This window comes from Crocodylus siamensis, chromosome 5 (assembly GCF_052110815.1).
Source record: "Crocodylus siamensis isolate JL-2025a chromosome 5, ASM5211081v1, whole genome shotgun sequence".
Lineage (NCBI taxonomy): Eukaryota > Metazoa > Chordata > Crocodylia > Crocodylidae > Crocodylus > Crocodylus siamensis.
The window spans coordinates 190,865,786-190,882,896 of NC_143399.1; the positions used below are offsets into that span (position 1 = coordinate 190,865,786).

The 17,111-nt window shown below is 41.6% G+C and overlaps 1 protein-coding gene across 6 annotated transcripts in view; it reads right to left on the reverse strand.

Annotated features, from left to right (window-relative positions):
• Positions 1-17,111, reverse strand: part of DNAJB6 (DnaJ heat shock protein family (Hsp40) member B6) — an 80,415-nt gene that overhangs the window by 13,220 nt on the left and 50,084 nt on the right. For 4 of the 6 annotated variants that reach the window (XM_090047604.1, XM_090047601.1, XM_090047602.1 and 1 more), the window contains exon 9: positions 12,248-12,286. The exons of the other annotated variants lie outside the window; for them this stretch is intronic. In XM_090047604.1, coding sequence (XP_089903730.1) covers positions 12,248-12,286 — 39 coding nt within the window. The remainder of the gene's footprint in view (positions 1-12,247; positions 12,287-17,111) is intronic. 6 annotated transcript variants of the gene reach the window in all.

The following is a 17,111-nucleotide window of genomic DNA, read 5'->3' on the forward strand; positions in this document are numbered from 1 at the left end:
GCATACTTCTGCCCTCACATGAGACCTGGGACTAACACCAACTGTTAAAATGCATGCACAGGCAGGTGCTTTGAGCAGCTTCTCACTACTCCATTGCAGCAGCTGAGCTGCAAGATCATGAAGTGCATTCCTACTTGGTGGAAATGCAGTAGCTGTCAGCAGAAGAAAGGGTTCTGCCACCAGAGAGGTTTGAATGTCCACACATGCATCCCAGATCCGTCAGAACTCTGCATGTAGAAGAAAACCGAATCTATCCCGAAAACCACCACCCCAGATTCCACCATGATGGTAAGGCTCCTGGTGCCCAGTTTCATCTTCCCAACAGACAGAGTGAGAGGGCTCAGCTCTGCACAACTGATCAAGTATTTCCCAATTTCCCCAGCTGCTGCTGACAACCAAAGCAATGGTGAGATGGCTGAAGACTTCTTGCTGAAGTCACTCCTGCTGTAAGGGGGAACATGCCTAGTGGCAAAAGGGAAAGTCCCTTGAAAGCTGAAGGAGGTTTGGAGATCATGAACCTGGTTTTAAGGAGGCAAAGCAGAAATTGGAGAAGCCTAAAATGGGGCATGCCAGTGTGGGGGAAGATTTAAAAGGAAACAGGTGAGGGGAGAAAGCAGGATTTGAGAAGTCAAAAAATGGAATATGCAGCACACAAGAGAAGAGAGTGAAAAATCAAATTAAATGTTGGGAAAAGCTGTATTAAATAGTACAATCTCTATGCACATTCAGAGAAATTGCCTAGCTGTAGCAATAGCAAGGTGCTAACGGGGAGAACACAGGTACCAAAACATGGCAAAGCACACTGAAAGGGAAACAGTCTTGGGGAGAAGAAAGAACTTGAACAAGGGACAAGTGGAGGAGGAAGGCACAGGAGCCAACATCTAAACCAGGAACATAAAAAAGCAGCTACTCACTGGGAAAATGTTGAAGGAAAAGGAAGATAAAGATAGGTCACAAAAGGTGCTTTTCAAAGAGTCTTAGTAATGCAATTACTTAACCACTTTTAATTGAGCTCATGACACACAGCATCATTTTATATGCATCAGAAGTTGGCATGTCACATGTTGGAATTTTTTTCCACAGTGCATCAGGCATCAGCTGAGTTGGGATGGGTGTGTTACACTGGCTAATGTCTGAAAAGTGCTTTGCAGATGGAAGAGCACTATGCGTGCATGAAGTAATGACAGAAGCAACAGAAGGCCAATTGTTATCCAGTGACCTAAGCAAGTCTCATGTGGTTTCAATTCCTTTGATGCTATCATACAAAGATTTTTACTAGTTGCTGGGTAGTAAGCATTTCCCTGAAGTCCCCAAAATGTGTTCTATTTTACTGAACAATTCCACACAGTCATGTAAAGTTATTAATAAATACAAATGGCATACCTGTTTATCCTGCTTACATTTAAGTGAATTCAGCTTGAAAAGCAATTCTGAACACAGATCACTGGCAGGCACATTACAGAAGTAAAAGAACCAGCGTACATGCTGCACTAAGATGCAATTAGGCCTATGTTACCTGCATATGTTTTTTCAGTCCATTCCAAAAGCACAAGCAACAAGGGAAAGACAGGCAGAGGGCAAAAAACCCAAACAAACAAACAAAAAAATCATGAAAAAAAAAATCAAAGACAATTTCTGCATTAGGTGCAACCTGCCTATGTGATAATTGTATCAACTCTGAGAAAGCAATGGGTGAGCTGTCGTCTAAGCATTAGTATGCTGTCCACAGCAGAGAGCCTGCAGCATGGCTGCATCTGACAAACTCAATAACCTTGATCTGATGAGGAGAGCATGTTCAGCTGCTACTAATACCAAAGGCACCACAAGGAGCTCAGCACACTGCAGGATTGGGACCAATGAACATCATTTAAATCTCAACTTGCTGCAAGTGAATCAAGTCCTTAAGGATTAAATAACCTCATTATCATTCAAGATGCTGTGAGCACAGAACAAATAGCACAAGGGGTGCTTATTACAGGTCTAATTATACCAAGCCTATTATGAGCCCCCCTTTAAAATAGTAAGAACAAAAATCACTCAGGAAGGAAGTGAAGTGTGCCAATTAAGCAGACATGGGAGGGGGGCTTATTTCCCTACCAGTTAATTTGCAAGGGTAGGAGGAGATTCTTCTCTAGGACACAGGCAGCACAGCTCTCCTTTAAATGTACAGGTTCTATCTTCCCCATGCACACTTGAATTCATACTGGCAAGCAGATGCACATATTGGAAACTTTAGCTATTACTGAAACATTGGGATTTTTCTATGTATTCCCTACAGAAAGCTGAACCTACCTATACTCCACACAGATACACACAGATTTCAACTAAGTTCTTTCCATCTATGTCAGATGAAGAACCCTTCTTTTATTCAGTCAACAGGAACAGAGCAGTTTCAAATGCAAGGAATTCAGAGAAATTGTATCACGAAGCTGGCACCACACATTGGCACCGCCCTTACTGTAGATGTTCCTCTTGCACCTAACCCCAGCCAACCCCTCTAAGCAGACATTCATATAGATAAGCTGCTTTTGACTAGGTCCAGATATTCAAATGGACCCAAAGAAAAACAGATCCAATCTATGCGGGCTTCTCTAAGCTGCATATATTAGATCAGGAGTGAATGAAGCACATTTGCACTTTTGGGAGAGGGGTGGGGAACATAGATGTCTCCCCTGGCTGAAGCCAAAAGGGGTGGGGGGGGTGCTTCCACATGACTCGGCCTCTCCCTAGCCACCGCCCCTCCCAGCAGTCAGCTGGCAGCGGGCAAGCAGGACAGGGGAGCAGAAATTGAATAAATCAGATTAACCTAAACCAATTAAGTCTGATACTACATCCATTCAGGCCTAATTTAGACCAGGTTCTGCCATTTTTAAACTGGTCTAGACAGAACTTCTGTCCTGTTACAGGTTTAGATCAGTTTCCAATCGCACCTGGGTTTAATTCCTGGCTGTCACAGACTTTTGTCTCACAAAACATTTTCTCTGTATTACCATTTTTCATCTGTAAATAAAAATAATATTCTTCTCACTCTTCAGCTGTTTCATCCAAACAAGTTAAGGCAAAGGCTGACTGATTTAAAAAAAAAAAAAAAAAAAAATACCCTACCTAGACTAGGAGCCCATATTTTGATTAATTCCTCAAAGGTGTTACTCTGACAGGAAAGCAAACAGGCAATTCTTCTATCACCAGATTTAGACCAATGAAAGCTTACTTCTACTGCAGTTTAAAAAAAAATGTGGAATCAACATTTGGAGGTAAGCCTCTGGCTACCTGGTCATGCCAAAGGTATGCAAGTGGACTTACACAAGCTATGCCTTTACTTCTGTCCTATTTCTGGGAAACTCCAGCACTCCTCACCTTCCCCCGCAGCAAGATTACCTCAAGTTTCATGAGAAGTCAACCCATTAGACATTTTCCTTCCTTGGTTCTAATAAGATACTTGAATCCAATTGACCATTAGTTCCCTCACAATTAGTTATATGCAATACCATCTCTGCAGAACTTCAGGTACTAATTATGCTTCTACACTATGGTGTACTGGATTATCAATACTTATTATTGATAGTCTTGGTTGGCAGGGCTAACCACACCTTGTCGTGCATCCACAGGTGCATCTCAAGTAGAGCCAAAGAGGTGATCCTCCCCCTCTATGTGACGCTGGTCAGGCCACAGCTGGAGTACTGCGTCCAGTTCTGTGCGCCGCACTTTAAGAGGGATGTGGACAACATTGAAAGGGTCCAGAGGAGGCCACCTGCATGACCCGAGGACTACAGGGCAGACCCTACATTGAAAGACTGCAGGACCTAAACCTGTTCAGCCTTCACAAGAGAAGGCTGAGGGGGGACCTGGTGACTGTCTATAAACTCACTAGGGGGGACCAGAAGGGTTTAGGGGAGACACTGTTTCCCCTAGCATGACAAGGAACAATGGACACAAGTTATTAGAGAGTAGATTTAGATTAGACAGCCGCAAGATCTACTTCACAGTTAGGGCGGCTAGGAGCTGGAACCAACTTCCAAGGGAAGTGGTGCTGGCTCCTACCCTGGGGGTCTTTAAGAAGAGGCTTGATGACTACCTGGCTGGACTCATCTGAGTCCAGTCTTTTTCTCCCGCCCAGGCGGGAGGTCAGGCGTGAAGATCTACGAGGTCCCTTCCGACCCGACTTCCATGATTCTATGAGTCTTATCTTTGTTATACCGTGGAAAAACAACATAGATTGAAACTTACTATAACTATGTGTGTGCATATATACATGTACACTTAATATACACATCTACTTTGATATTTTTCTGGAAAATTCAGACAAAACAGCAAATATCAAAATAAATACACACTAGCAAATATACTTCAAAATCTATTTTCAAACAGTATGCGGTGTAAAACCACTACTGGAGGACATTACTAGGAAAGCCGATATTAAAAAAATAGAGAGAGACACAACCGTTGTCAACTATAGCATTTGTACTAAATAAAAAGATATAGCATTAGGAAGAGTGTTTGTGGGGAATGAGGAAAAAATACTCATACTTACCTGATGAAAACTGGAATGCCTGCTCAAATAAAATTAAATATAAACTTGTAATCAAAATCTTAAATATTTATTGTCAGGCTTACATTAAGCAAGAGGGGCTGGGACCAAGGCTGAGAGAGGGACCAAGATACAGATGTATTTTCTTGTCAGTACGAAGGGTTAGATTGGGTATTTATTCTTCTCCCGCTGAGCTGCTTAACTAGTATTTTAAAATACCAATAGACTGATTTTCATAAGTGCCAAATGTTCACAACTCAAAACTCCTGTTGCTTAGTATTTCTTAAAAATATCTGAACCATAGTAATGTACTAAAATACGATATTCTACAAACGCATTGTAGAGAAAACTGCCCTATATTTTGTTCTGCCAAGTTTCTGTGATCTAGGAAGGTAAAGCCTTATGCTGCTATAAGCTCCTGTTAACCAGCAGAGGGCATTATTGCCTATCAAGAAGAAAAGTAATTTGTCAAAGTCACTGTCAAGTCTTTATTAAAAGCAAGTCTATTTTAAGTGTTTAATACCTAAAGAGTACAATCTGATTCTTTAGTTAGACAGACTCTTTAAGTGGAAATTCCAACAAGGCATAAGCCTCATTTGCTCTTGGGAAAGGGAAGGAAAGTTATACATTAGGTACCATGTTACATGAGCTGAGGCACTACGCATTGGCAATGTCATTTTAAGTAATTGAAAAAGTAAATAAATCAATTCATATGATCTAGAAAAAAGCCTTGACAAATAAGCATATGTTACTGAGTGCTTCATTGACAAATGAGTGATAATGAAGGAGACTAGAATATTGCACGTTTGTCCACACTTTAATGAATCATTATTTAGGAGCCATGGCTTAGTATTATGTGCCTCCAATCACTAGATTATTCTACCATATGATAGGGAGCCAGGAGGTTTGGGCTTAGATCTGATGGAGGTGTCTTTCTTCCTCCTGGATAAGTCACTTAAATCAGAGAGGGCCAATCTTCTTGGGAGGCATGCCATAAATTAAGCCCAGTACCCACCCTGAGTGTCATTCCAATCTACTTCTTCTACCTAATCTGGTTTCTTCTAGCTGTCCTGTGCTCCTGATCTGCTGCTCTGCTCCCTGTCTTGTGCCTAATCTGATTCTCCATTTTTTGCTCCCTCTCTGCAGCTGTGTTCCTTGCTCCCTTCCTAATCTTCCACATGTCACACAGAGGCTGCCTCTACCACTTGTGGCATACATTCGTCTGGCCACCCCTGATTTAAATATCATGCCTCCACTCCCCATCTGTAAAATGGGGATAGTGGTAGTATGTTACTCTGCAAAGCATATGAAAAAAAACTAAACTCATGTTCAAATTGCTCTTCTCTGGTGCCCTCCATCCTATATGCTATGCATTTTATTGACATTTATTCTGCCCTATGGATTGCAGGGTAGTGTAGCTCCTGAATAAGCGCTACTTCTAAACAGAGGGTACACACATAAGTGGCATTTGTGGCACAATCAGGCCTTTGAAAGCGCTCTAAAGCCATGCCTAAACAGAAGAGCACAGCTGCAGAGCGCTCCGATTGTGACACAAATTAACCCTCTTTGTATGAGGGTTGAAATGAAGATGCTCCTCCAAAGCAGAGCATGTTAATTAATTTGTCTGCTCCAGACACTGCGCTGCTGCAGCAGAACCTGGCCCCGGCTGCTGTTGCTGGATGGGAGGGGGGAAGAAGGCAGGCGAGGAAGGTCCATTCTTGGGGGGGGTGGGAGGGTGGATTGCAGCCCCTTACCTCGCAGTGAGGGGCTCCAATCCATGCTTCCTGCCCCCCCAAACCCAGGACAGCTGGGAAAACCCAGAACCAACCTTCCTCTCCTGCCTTCCTTCCCTTTCTCATCCAGAGACAGCAGTGGAGCTGCTAGAGTGGGCAGAGATAAGAAAAAGAGGCTGCACACACAGCCTCCCTGTGATCATCCACCCTCCTGATCCAACAGCTAACACCTGTTGGGTTGGGAGGATTGGTCCAACTCATGGCACTTTCTATGAATTGCCATGAGTTAGACCTGGGAGTTGCACTTCTGTCTGCACCCAGAGTAGCAATCCATTTAAATTGGTGATAACATACTACGTAAAATATATCATTTTGAAACAGCACGCTTGATCATACTGAGTGCTCATGCATCAAAATGATTCTCTTAAAAACAGGAAGGTTAAATTCTCTGGTATTTCCCAATATTTAAAAGAGGCACAGTTAATATAGGCACTGGCTAAGCAGGAATTAAGCTCAGTCATGGAATGAAGCACTTTACTTGCTGGGTGTATTAAGTGACACAAAGATGCAAGACCAAATGGAGGATGGGGGAGGAACCATCTTGAAAATACTGCACTGTTTCCTGTTCCATAGAAAGTGTGGGGAAATTGTGCAAGTTGGGAAAAAAATTACTGTACCAGTATAGCACAGGTACAGCATGCATATTTTTTTTTTTTTGTTACTAGTAAGATAGTGCTGTTTCACCCTGTATTGAGTAACACCAGGATACAAACTAGCCTTCCAGGAAGGAAAATACTTTCTGAACATATTGGAACATCATGCCTTACTTGAGAGTAGTATCTGGAATAGTTGCCATTTACGGTATGTGGGAGCACACTGCAGTAAATTCTTATTTAAGATTGTTCTGAAATTACAACACATGAACTATCATAAAAACCCGTCTCAAACCAAAAAATTAGAGATTCCTCTCCACACATACGCATACTTTATTGTTCACTGATGCTTATCACCACGTCTGAATGCTTCTGTGGTATCTAAGCTTTTTTGTTAGCTCAGGTTACAAGCGTTCAAGGATTCTTGACACAAGATAACAAAATAAGCTTCAAGTTGTGCAAGATCAACTCTGCCCCTAGAACTGTTTTTACACATGGACCAAAGCTCACATCATTGGGCATCAGATACTGCCCAAAGAAAACTCAATGCAGATGACCCCTGGTTGAGTGACCAATGACATTTAGACCCTTAGTTGAGTGACCAAAGATTTAGTTGTGCTTATCTATGTATATTTTTCCTCCCTTCCTAGGGCTGGGATTTAAGATTTCCCATGTTCCAGAAGAGTAAGACAAAACACAGCAGCTCCTGCTAATGCAGGGGCTGCAAATGATGGAGCAAGCAAAATGTCCTCACTAAAACACAACGTCCAATCCAAAGCTTTCTGATTTGCTGACGATCTTTATATGTAGGTCACAGTGGTGAAGAGGGGTGGAGTGGGGGGAGGAGGGCATTCACAGTAACTAACCTTTCTTTGTTAATCACTTTTAATGATTTTTTTTTGGATTAATTACACTGCTGAGATTTAAAGTCAACAGAACTGACCCCCCCCCCCACCCTATGGTCAGAATGTCAAATAGCATAAAGCGTCTAAAACAGGGTGGGCAAAATGGCAGATCTGGCCAGAGGTCAGACTCCATTTCCAAACAGCCTCAACCCACGTGGCTGGGGCCAGCTTCCATGGAGACCCCAGCAGCAGCTGGACTGCGATAGCACAGGGCCAAGGTTTCAGTGGAAACCAGCCCCAGCAGTGCTAGCAGGGCATACGGCAGGACAGGAAGCTGTTCTGGGACCAGGCTGGGATCTTGCAGCGATGACGGAGTGGTTCAGAGCCAGGGCAGAGCCACGATATTCAGTCTGCACGCTCCAGCCAGGGGTCAGCAGGCAGCAGATTGAAGCTCTGCCCCGGCTCTGGACCATGCTGTCACTGCTGCAAGATCCCAGCCTGGCCCAGGAGCAGCTCCCCACCCTGCCAGCACTGCTGGGGCCTGTCTCCACAGAAACCCTGGCCCCATGCTATCATAGCACAGCTGCTGCTGGGGTTTCCATGGAAACAAGCCCCAGACACATAGGCTGTCCACTGCTGGCCAGATCCAGCCCATGAGCCAGACTTTGCCTGCCCCTAATCTAAAACCTTCAGACCCTGACTGACCAACTCCTGTTTTGTCAGGCTATTGCAGAACTCAGCTATATGAAGTTTAGACACCAAAATACTGCCCAATAAAAAAACCTGTTCTAGGAAACACCAACTTGAAATGTGGGGCCTTCAGTTTTGCCCAACAAGCATTAAATTCTCATTCACTTCCCAAATAAACCATTTTTCCTTTTTTTTTTTTTTTTTTTTTTTTATACAGTCATTAATAAGAATGGCACAGACAATTGCATTTTTTCCTGTTAGTTGTTCACAGAACAGCGTTTCTGGACGGACCACAAACTGCACCGCACTTTAAGAAATCCCTTCCAAGAAATCTTAAGTGACTATTTTAAAAAGCTGAACTAGTTTGAGTAAATTTAAATTAAAACCAGATCATTAAACTTAAAGGCACCCAAAATGCAGTCCTATACAGAGATTTTTCAGCAGATGAATTAGCTGTTTACTTTGCTCTCCAAAAACTACTTGAGAAACCATGCATCAGGTTGCAACAGAAGTAGGAAAACCAGGAGAAAAGTGCAGTTGCTGAAAACACTAAAAACCCAAGCATATAGTGATTATTGATTTTGAACCTTATTTTTGCAAGCTGCAAAGCAATCAGCTTTAAGTTAACGCTTTAAGTGTTGACTGGAGTTTGGGATGCAACTCCCATTTGTCACAGCAGGCAGTTAAACTGCACTATAACAACAGTATACCGTCATTAATAAAAATTGTCTGTCCCCCACACACCTAATTTCAAGCAATCCTGAAAATTTTAAAATCAGGAAAAAAATCAAAATAAATGCCTAACACTAAATAATATCATCCATTGAAATTATTAAAAATAAACATTGAAGTCTGCCAAGCCTCATTATAATATCTGTTTTTAACCACAGTTGGATGGTAACTACATTTAAATGAAGTGTTTTTTGGGGGTTTTTTTGTTTGTTTGTTTTTTTAGAAAAAATATTGCTGTGTTAGGCTGGCAGCAAGAGTCTATAATCATGACTCTTGGTATTTGATATGATGTTTATGTGAAATCAACAGACATTTTAAAATCTACTGATAAAAGTGTAATTACCTCCTTTGCCAAAAGAGACTGAAATAATCCAAAAGCTATCCATGGAATGTCAGAGCAGCTGCCAGCTCTGCACCAGCGTTTCTAATGGTAGAGTTCTCACAACACACAAGGGGACTATATTTCAACCCGTTCAGCTAATAAATACACACTGAAACCATGAACTTTTGAGTGGTTTCAGCTGTAAACCAGTCACTTCGATGAACTTCATGTCTGTCATTTTCCCTTTGGTAACAGTTAATGCTCAACTGCATTCATTTTTACCACTATATTCAAGAATTTAGAGAATTAAAAAACAAACAAACAAACAAAAACAAAACTTGTTTGCGAGAGCAGTAGAATAAACTTTCCTGAGCTCCCCAGATTGGCAGGTCACTCAATCCTGAATCTGGAGGGTATTTCGTATAGCACAAGTATCACCACTGAAATACTTCATGTATACCAGATACTGTATTTAAAGACATTTGGTAGCACATTTGTCTGGGAAAGCTATCCAAAAAAGTTGAACATACTCATTTTCCAACCAATATTTTCTCAGGAAGCTTTCCCCGACAATTCACACCATCCTTTTTAGTAATACTGCAGTCAATTTGGTTCATGCCATCCTGCTGTTATGGCAAACTATTCCTATCTATGCCACACTTGATGCACAAAGAGAACAATTACTTCTAAATCTAATTCAAAACTTCTCCAAGATTACAACACTAAAGGCTTTGATCTGGGAGCCCTAGGCAAGGAGTCACCACACCAAGTCTTCACCTGTGTTGCAAAAATGTTGCCCAGACAACTCCCAATATTACCACTCGCTTACTCAGTGCTTCACAAATTCTGCTGTGTATGCAAATAATGGTGCATGCAAAACAGCCACGCCAGATGCTGGAACAAGTCTTTAGCAACTAAATAGAGACTAAGATAGAGAAAGAACAAGCAAAAAAGTACAAGCGACAGGACAGAGCATGGGGGAGATAAAGGAAGAAAACAACTAGGGGACAGCATTGAAAATTTGGGAAAATTGGAGGCGTACAGTTAATATGTCATGGAAGGGCCATGACCTCAGTACAGTTTTGTAGCTGGGAAGAACAGGGGTTGGTATGTTTTCTGCTCAACAGGAACATGGCAGTATTTTGCCCTTCTGGTTTAAATAGCTGGCAGTAAACTGGCTCTATCTCTGACCTCAGAGCTATTCCCATGCCAGCTCACTCTGTTCCTACACAGTTTGGACTGTCATAAATGGAAGGGAGGGGGAGTGTTATTTCCATTTTCACTTTTGCTGCCCTACTCTTAGGCAGAGAATGTAAACCCATTCTTCTTCGCTTCACAATATTCAGCTCCTGGATACTATGGTGACAGACTCTACAAAAGGAATAGATGACACCATAGATGCAGAAGGCATTTTGAGACTGGGCTCACTTTAAACACATGCACAGCATTTTCTGCACTTAAATGCTTCTTAAACTACAATACTGGCTCAGGACCTTAACATAAAACTTGTGCCAATATGAACATCAGTTTCATATGCAGAACAGAGTCATAAATGTTAGGGGCTGGAAGGGACCTTGCAGATCATCGGGTCCAGTTGCCCCGCTCTAGGCAGGAAAATAACTGGAGTCAAGTGACCCCAGCAAGGTGACTGTCCAGTCTCCTCTTGAAAAAAAAATGTATGTAAAAAAAAAAAAAAAAAAAAAAAAAAAACCTGTACAAGGAACTTGCTAAATGTCTTACACCTTTGCACTACGAAAACTAAATTAGCAGGCTGAGTATCTGTTGGGCAAGCAAATACTTGTAGGACAAGCAAGTGATTTTTACCTTACCTTTGTGTACATTTTCTCTCTCTCACACATGCACACAATTTACTTGAATCCAAGATGAGGTTCCTCCCCCAGCCAAAGGGGGGGGGGGCGCGCCTCGACTTAAATTTAAGTACTGGCATACACACACAGATTCACTGTCCCTTGAACAAGCACACAGTGAGCAAGGAGAATCCTAGGATGAAAACTACCCATTTGGTTTGTGTTCAGTAGATGTCAGGTAATGATGGTCAATGCTTATTTTACTGCATCTGGTAAAATTAAATTATTGCAACCTAAGGTACGAAGATGTAATCAGGTGAACAGCAGACTTCTAAATTTACCCTTTCATTGCCAAAATTTACTGATCAGGAAGTTTCTACTGAACCTTTTGTAAAGGAAGCATTCAAGTCTGCTGGCCTCAAGCAGTTCTCAAGCATAGCATCTTAAACACAGAAAAATCACTTGAACTTTTATCGCTGAAAGTTAAAGGGGTTAGTGATGATCAATACCAACAGATCTTCCAGAAGCTTGTGCTGCTTTGTTGCACCTAAAGCCCATCAAGACAGCTTCTGCAAAGAGACTGTTTTAGTTGTTATCTTCCAAAAAGAAGATTCCCAACACATGTCACAAGGAAGGAAGAAGAAATATAAATAATCTTCATGTTACTAGTAGACAGACCCGTCCCCTGACAATTTATGCATTACGTTATTTACGTGAAATGGGGGCAACGTTTTCCATTAGACTTTGTTCTTTTCGGAGACAAGCTGACGGACATTTCACAGGAAATGGAATGCAGTTAAAAGGTAGAATTGCATCTGCCAAGATCTGAAGTCCATTAACTGACCAGCCACTCAGACGCCCTTCAGAACAAGTAGCTCAAGTGACAAGACAGGGGGACTATACAAGCTCCCACTTCCCATTTTGCCCCCAACTTACCCTGATCTCTTCCACATATATCAGGTTGTCTCTCAGTAGCTATTAATAAAAAAAGAAATCTGTAAGCACAACTTTGAAACTTGTCAAATTCTATAAATCCATTTGGAAGACAAATCAGAAAGGTATCCCTATATTCCTGCTCATTTGCCTATTTTTAAAGGTTTTTCCAGCATTATACAAGCTGGAACATCAAACACTGGAACAGAGCTCCTTTCATACATCCGTTGATATGGTACCTTTTTCTTGTTGTTGTTCTAAATGCTAGTTCCGTCATTTCTAGACCTAGCTTAAAAATCTGTGATCTCCCAATTATTTCCAGACCTCCCGCTCAGCACAAAAAATGGTGTTCTACTTCTTTTCAGTGCATGCCTTCATACCAACTTGTTTGTTTTAAAATGTAAAAGACAGACTATCCGATGCCTAGAGTTGGCTTTGTCTACAGGAGCTGTTATATTCTCATTCCAAGTCAGTTTCATGCGAGTAACAATGTGCTACATAGAACGTTAAAGTTTTTTTACTTATTTGCTGGTTTTTAGATCAAAAGCAATCTTACAAAGGTTCATTTTAGAGCACCATTATTTTCAGGTGAGGACCACAGGTAAAAAGACATTCATCCAGTGGTAGTTAATTTAAATGAGAACCATTATTAGCCTTACACAAATGAATAATGTTGTTTATAGTCGTCTGTTTTACCAACACTGCAATAATAATTTGGCAAAGCGTATGAAGTTTTTATTTTGATCAAATGGCTGTTTGAGCTGCTGATCCCTCCTAGAGAGCTCAGAAAAGCAAAGAAAATTATAACTTCATGTTTTCAAATTTGGTATTGGCTCTGCTAAGTTTACAAGCCATCACTGTCAAGGTAACAGCTAAACATAATTTCACATTTTCCTCCTCTGTTCATTCAAATCTTAACCATAACTGTGCATTAACAGCTGATATAAAAAACAGAAGGTTAAAGTTTTTGTTCATTATCAAGTATGAAGAGATCTCCCTCAAGGGTCACCTACATTTAGTTCCTCCAGTCTCCATTTCAAACTACTCAAACTAGGGACAGGAAGCTAGCCCCAATACTGCTAATCAGCCAAGCAGACAGACCCTCTGATTCCCAAATAGTCTCTTTTCCTCAAATGCAAAATTGATCTCTAGGTTACCACTCCATCTGGCATTTCTTCCAACCATATAATGGGGGGAGGCAGGGGATCACCTGCAACTTTTCAGCCAACTTATTTTAATGCAAGACTATGGATACCAAGGCAGTTTACTATATGAACAGGAAGATTAAAGCTGCAGGAGCCTATCCACTGATGCAATTTTTACACAGCAAGTTTCCTTCCTGGAACGTTAATTACTAAGCTAAAGGAGGTAAAATTCTGGTCACAAGTTTCTTGGTTTGACTATTCCACTCGCTCAAACTTTTAGCAAGATGGAATATATTTCTTCTAAACCAAAAAATGAATTCTACAACTGGTTTTTCAACTGCTAGGAATGGAAACCCCCCCCCCAATGTATTTAAGACATCAAAAAGGGAACTAAATTCACTTAAAGTCCAATACATATTTAAGTTATTGAGTTCTATATGGTAACAATTTCAATAGGAATATTCAAAGCATATTTAAACCCCGATTTAAAACTTGATGGACTGATTGCCTACCAAAAAGATCATGTAAGTAAATTTGAAGCACCACTTAATAAACATAGATCATGCTAGATGGGAAGAAAATTAAGCATAATGAATTTGGTCTTAAGATCAGCTCAAAATGAAGTTCAAAAAGAATAAACATACTAGAAGCCACCCCTCATAACCACAATGCTGGAACTGTCTGCAGACAGAGATCACTTGCAGAGTAGAGACTCAGTGAAGCAAAGGTGCAAAAGTAAAAGGATGGTACAGACTTTACTTCATTGGTAATATTTGCACAGATAAAGTTGGCTGGCATTTGCATCAACACAGCTACACTAGCCTAACTAGGCTAGCGCATAAATTCTTACTATACTGTATTTACTTAAATATGAGATTTCACCCCCAGTCAGTATAGGGAAAAAGTCCCTCATCATACATACAAGGAAACCTCATTAAATACATTGTTCATCATTAAACTACTGCCAAAAGCAGCATGTGCTCAGTAATGGAACCAACTATGAAGCTGATGAAATGCAGCCAACACTGAACATGACTATAAAACCTATGGCCCATATCAGGTAACCAAACCGATGAAAACTGATGAAAAGGATGAATTAGTGCAGCCTGTCTGAATAAGATACATGGTAGTGCCCTTTATACTCATCCCCCCTCAGTGTGGACTCATTTTCACGTCATGGTGAGCTACTACATTGCATATATATTTTTTACTTCTTCACTCCCAACTGAACTGCACCTTTCCCCATTTCCAATGATTCCTGTTTCTTCACCAGCCTTAAATGTTAGGCAAATATCACCAAATGGTGTCCCAAACAGTTCACCCAGAATCCTTCTGCTGCCCCTCTCAGCCCATCATAGAATTATAGACAGTTAGGGCTCAAAGGGACCTCAGGAGGTCATCTAGTCCAACTCCCTTTTCATAGTAGGACCATCTCCAACTAGTTCATTCCAGCCACAGCTTTGTCAAGATGGGCCTTAAAACCCCCCAACGATGAAGATTCCACCATCTCTTTAAAGTAACTTGCTCCAGTGCTTCACCACCCTCCTAATGAGAAAGTGTTTCCTAATATTCAACCTAAACCTCCCTTGCTGCAGCTTGAGACCGTTGTTCTTTGTTCTGTCATCTGTCACCACTAAGAACAGTTTAGCTGCATCCTCTTTCAATTCCCCCATTCAGGTACTTAATTCAGGCTGCTATCAAATCCCCCCTCAGCCTTCTCTTCTCCAAAGTAAACCCAGTTCCCCCAGCCTCTTCTAAGAAGTCATGTCCCCCAGACCCCTAACCATTTTTGTTGCTCTCTGCTGGACTCTCCGACTAGTTCACATCCTTTCTGTAGTGGAAGCCCCAAAACCAGACAGTACTCAAGATGTCACCTCACCAGTGCCAAATAGTGAGAAATAATCACTTCCCTTGATCTGCTGGCAAAGTTCCTACTAATGCAGCCCAGCATGCCATTAGCCTTCTTTGCAACAAGGGCACACTACTGACTCATATCCAGCTTACTGTCCACTGTAACCCCCAGGTCCTTTTCTGCACAGCTGCAGTCAGTCCCCAGCGTGTAGTGATGCATAGGATTCTTTCATCCTAAGTGCAGGACTTTGCATTTGTCCTTGCTGAACTTAATGAAATCTCTTTTGGCCCAATCCTCCAATTTGTTTAGGTCTCTCCGAATCTTAGCCCTACCCTCCAGTGCATCTAGTACACCTCTCTCCCCCAGCTTGCTGTCATCCACAGATTTGCTGAGGGTGTATTCCATTCCATCTTCCAAGTCATTAATGAAGATATTGAACAAAACTGGCCCCAGAATCAACCCCTGTGGCACACCATGGCATTCCAACTGCCAAGTAGATATCGAGTCATTGATCACACTTACCTGTTGAGCCTGACAATCCAGCCACCTAGCTATCTACCTTACAATTGCATATGATTAGTGTGGCCCTGCTTTTCACAAAGTGGAGGTTGACTTGTGCATCACCTGCATATAAATTGTTGGAGGACACCAGGATTCATGACAAGAATATTTGTTTCTAGTCATGAGTGGGGGAGGCTAATTAGTGCATGCAACCTTTGTGAGGGGGAGGGTAATCTGGAGTACACATACATACTGAGCAATGGGGTCACCATGGCATGAAACTCTGTTCACTCTGCTGGGGCCCAGTCCAATGAACTATATGCCAAATCAAGAGCCTTTTGGATTTAGACTAATATCATGCATAGTTCATACTACATACGAGTAGGTGCAAAAGTACTGCTTAAAAAGTGTGTTTATGGCGTGCCTGTGCTAAAACTTGCAGCAGTTTAAAAAAAGGGTAAAATGCATCAATTCTGGGTGAACAAAGTCTATGGGTACCCATAGTAATTTGCCTATATACACATTACTTTAGGTATATTTATTTCCAAGTCAACACTTTCAAGTTTTCCTCAGTTCCATGTGCTCAGAGAGCAGGGCCTGACAGTAAGGGGAGGGGGAAAAGGGGATGCAGGAAGGAGAAGTTGGGGTGGGGAGCAGGGGTCACCTGACACCCCCAGATCTATTTTCCCTGCTATAGCAGTGTAAGGGGGATAAATTCAAGGCAAGCCTTCAATGATTAGATTTTATATGGAAAATTATATCAAGTTTTCCAGGGTCCATATACAGAATCTAATTATTGGGAGGTAGTCTTATTTTCAGGATCACTTTATATTCAAGTAAATACAGTAGTCAACACAGTTAAAACTGTTGCAATTACAGGCTATGAGATTTGTATGCTGCCCTTCCCAATAAAGGCTCAGGGGAGCTTACAGTAAGAAAACTGAGTAGTTTTTAAAACAGGAGAAGCGCAAGAGAGAAATGAGCAATGCAAACAAAAAAAGGGGAACTAAAATACCAACATAAAACAGGGACTCACTAAACAAGATCTCAGCAAGCTTTGGTCAGGCATTTAGCAAACAATTAGAAAGATCTTTAAAGTGCTTCTGAAAGATGTCTAGAGTCAGGTTCTGGTGGGCTTCAAGAGGGAGGGAGTTCCAGAACTGAAGAGCAGCTGCCAAGAATGACCTCCCACTTATTTTTGCCAATTATACATGAGATGCTGATGGTACTTACAGAATGCTGTTCTCTTAGGCATCTTAGGGATTGCAATAGGGCATAAGGTGGTCCCTTAGGTATGTACGATGCATACCTTTTAGGGCAGGGGTTGTCAATTGGGGGTATGCTTACCCATGGGGGTACTTGGGAAGGC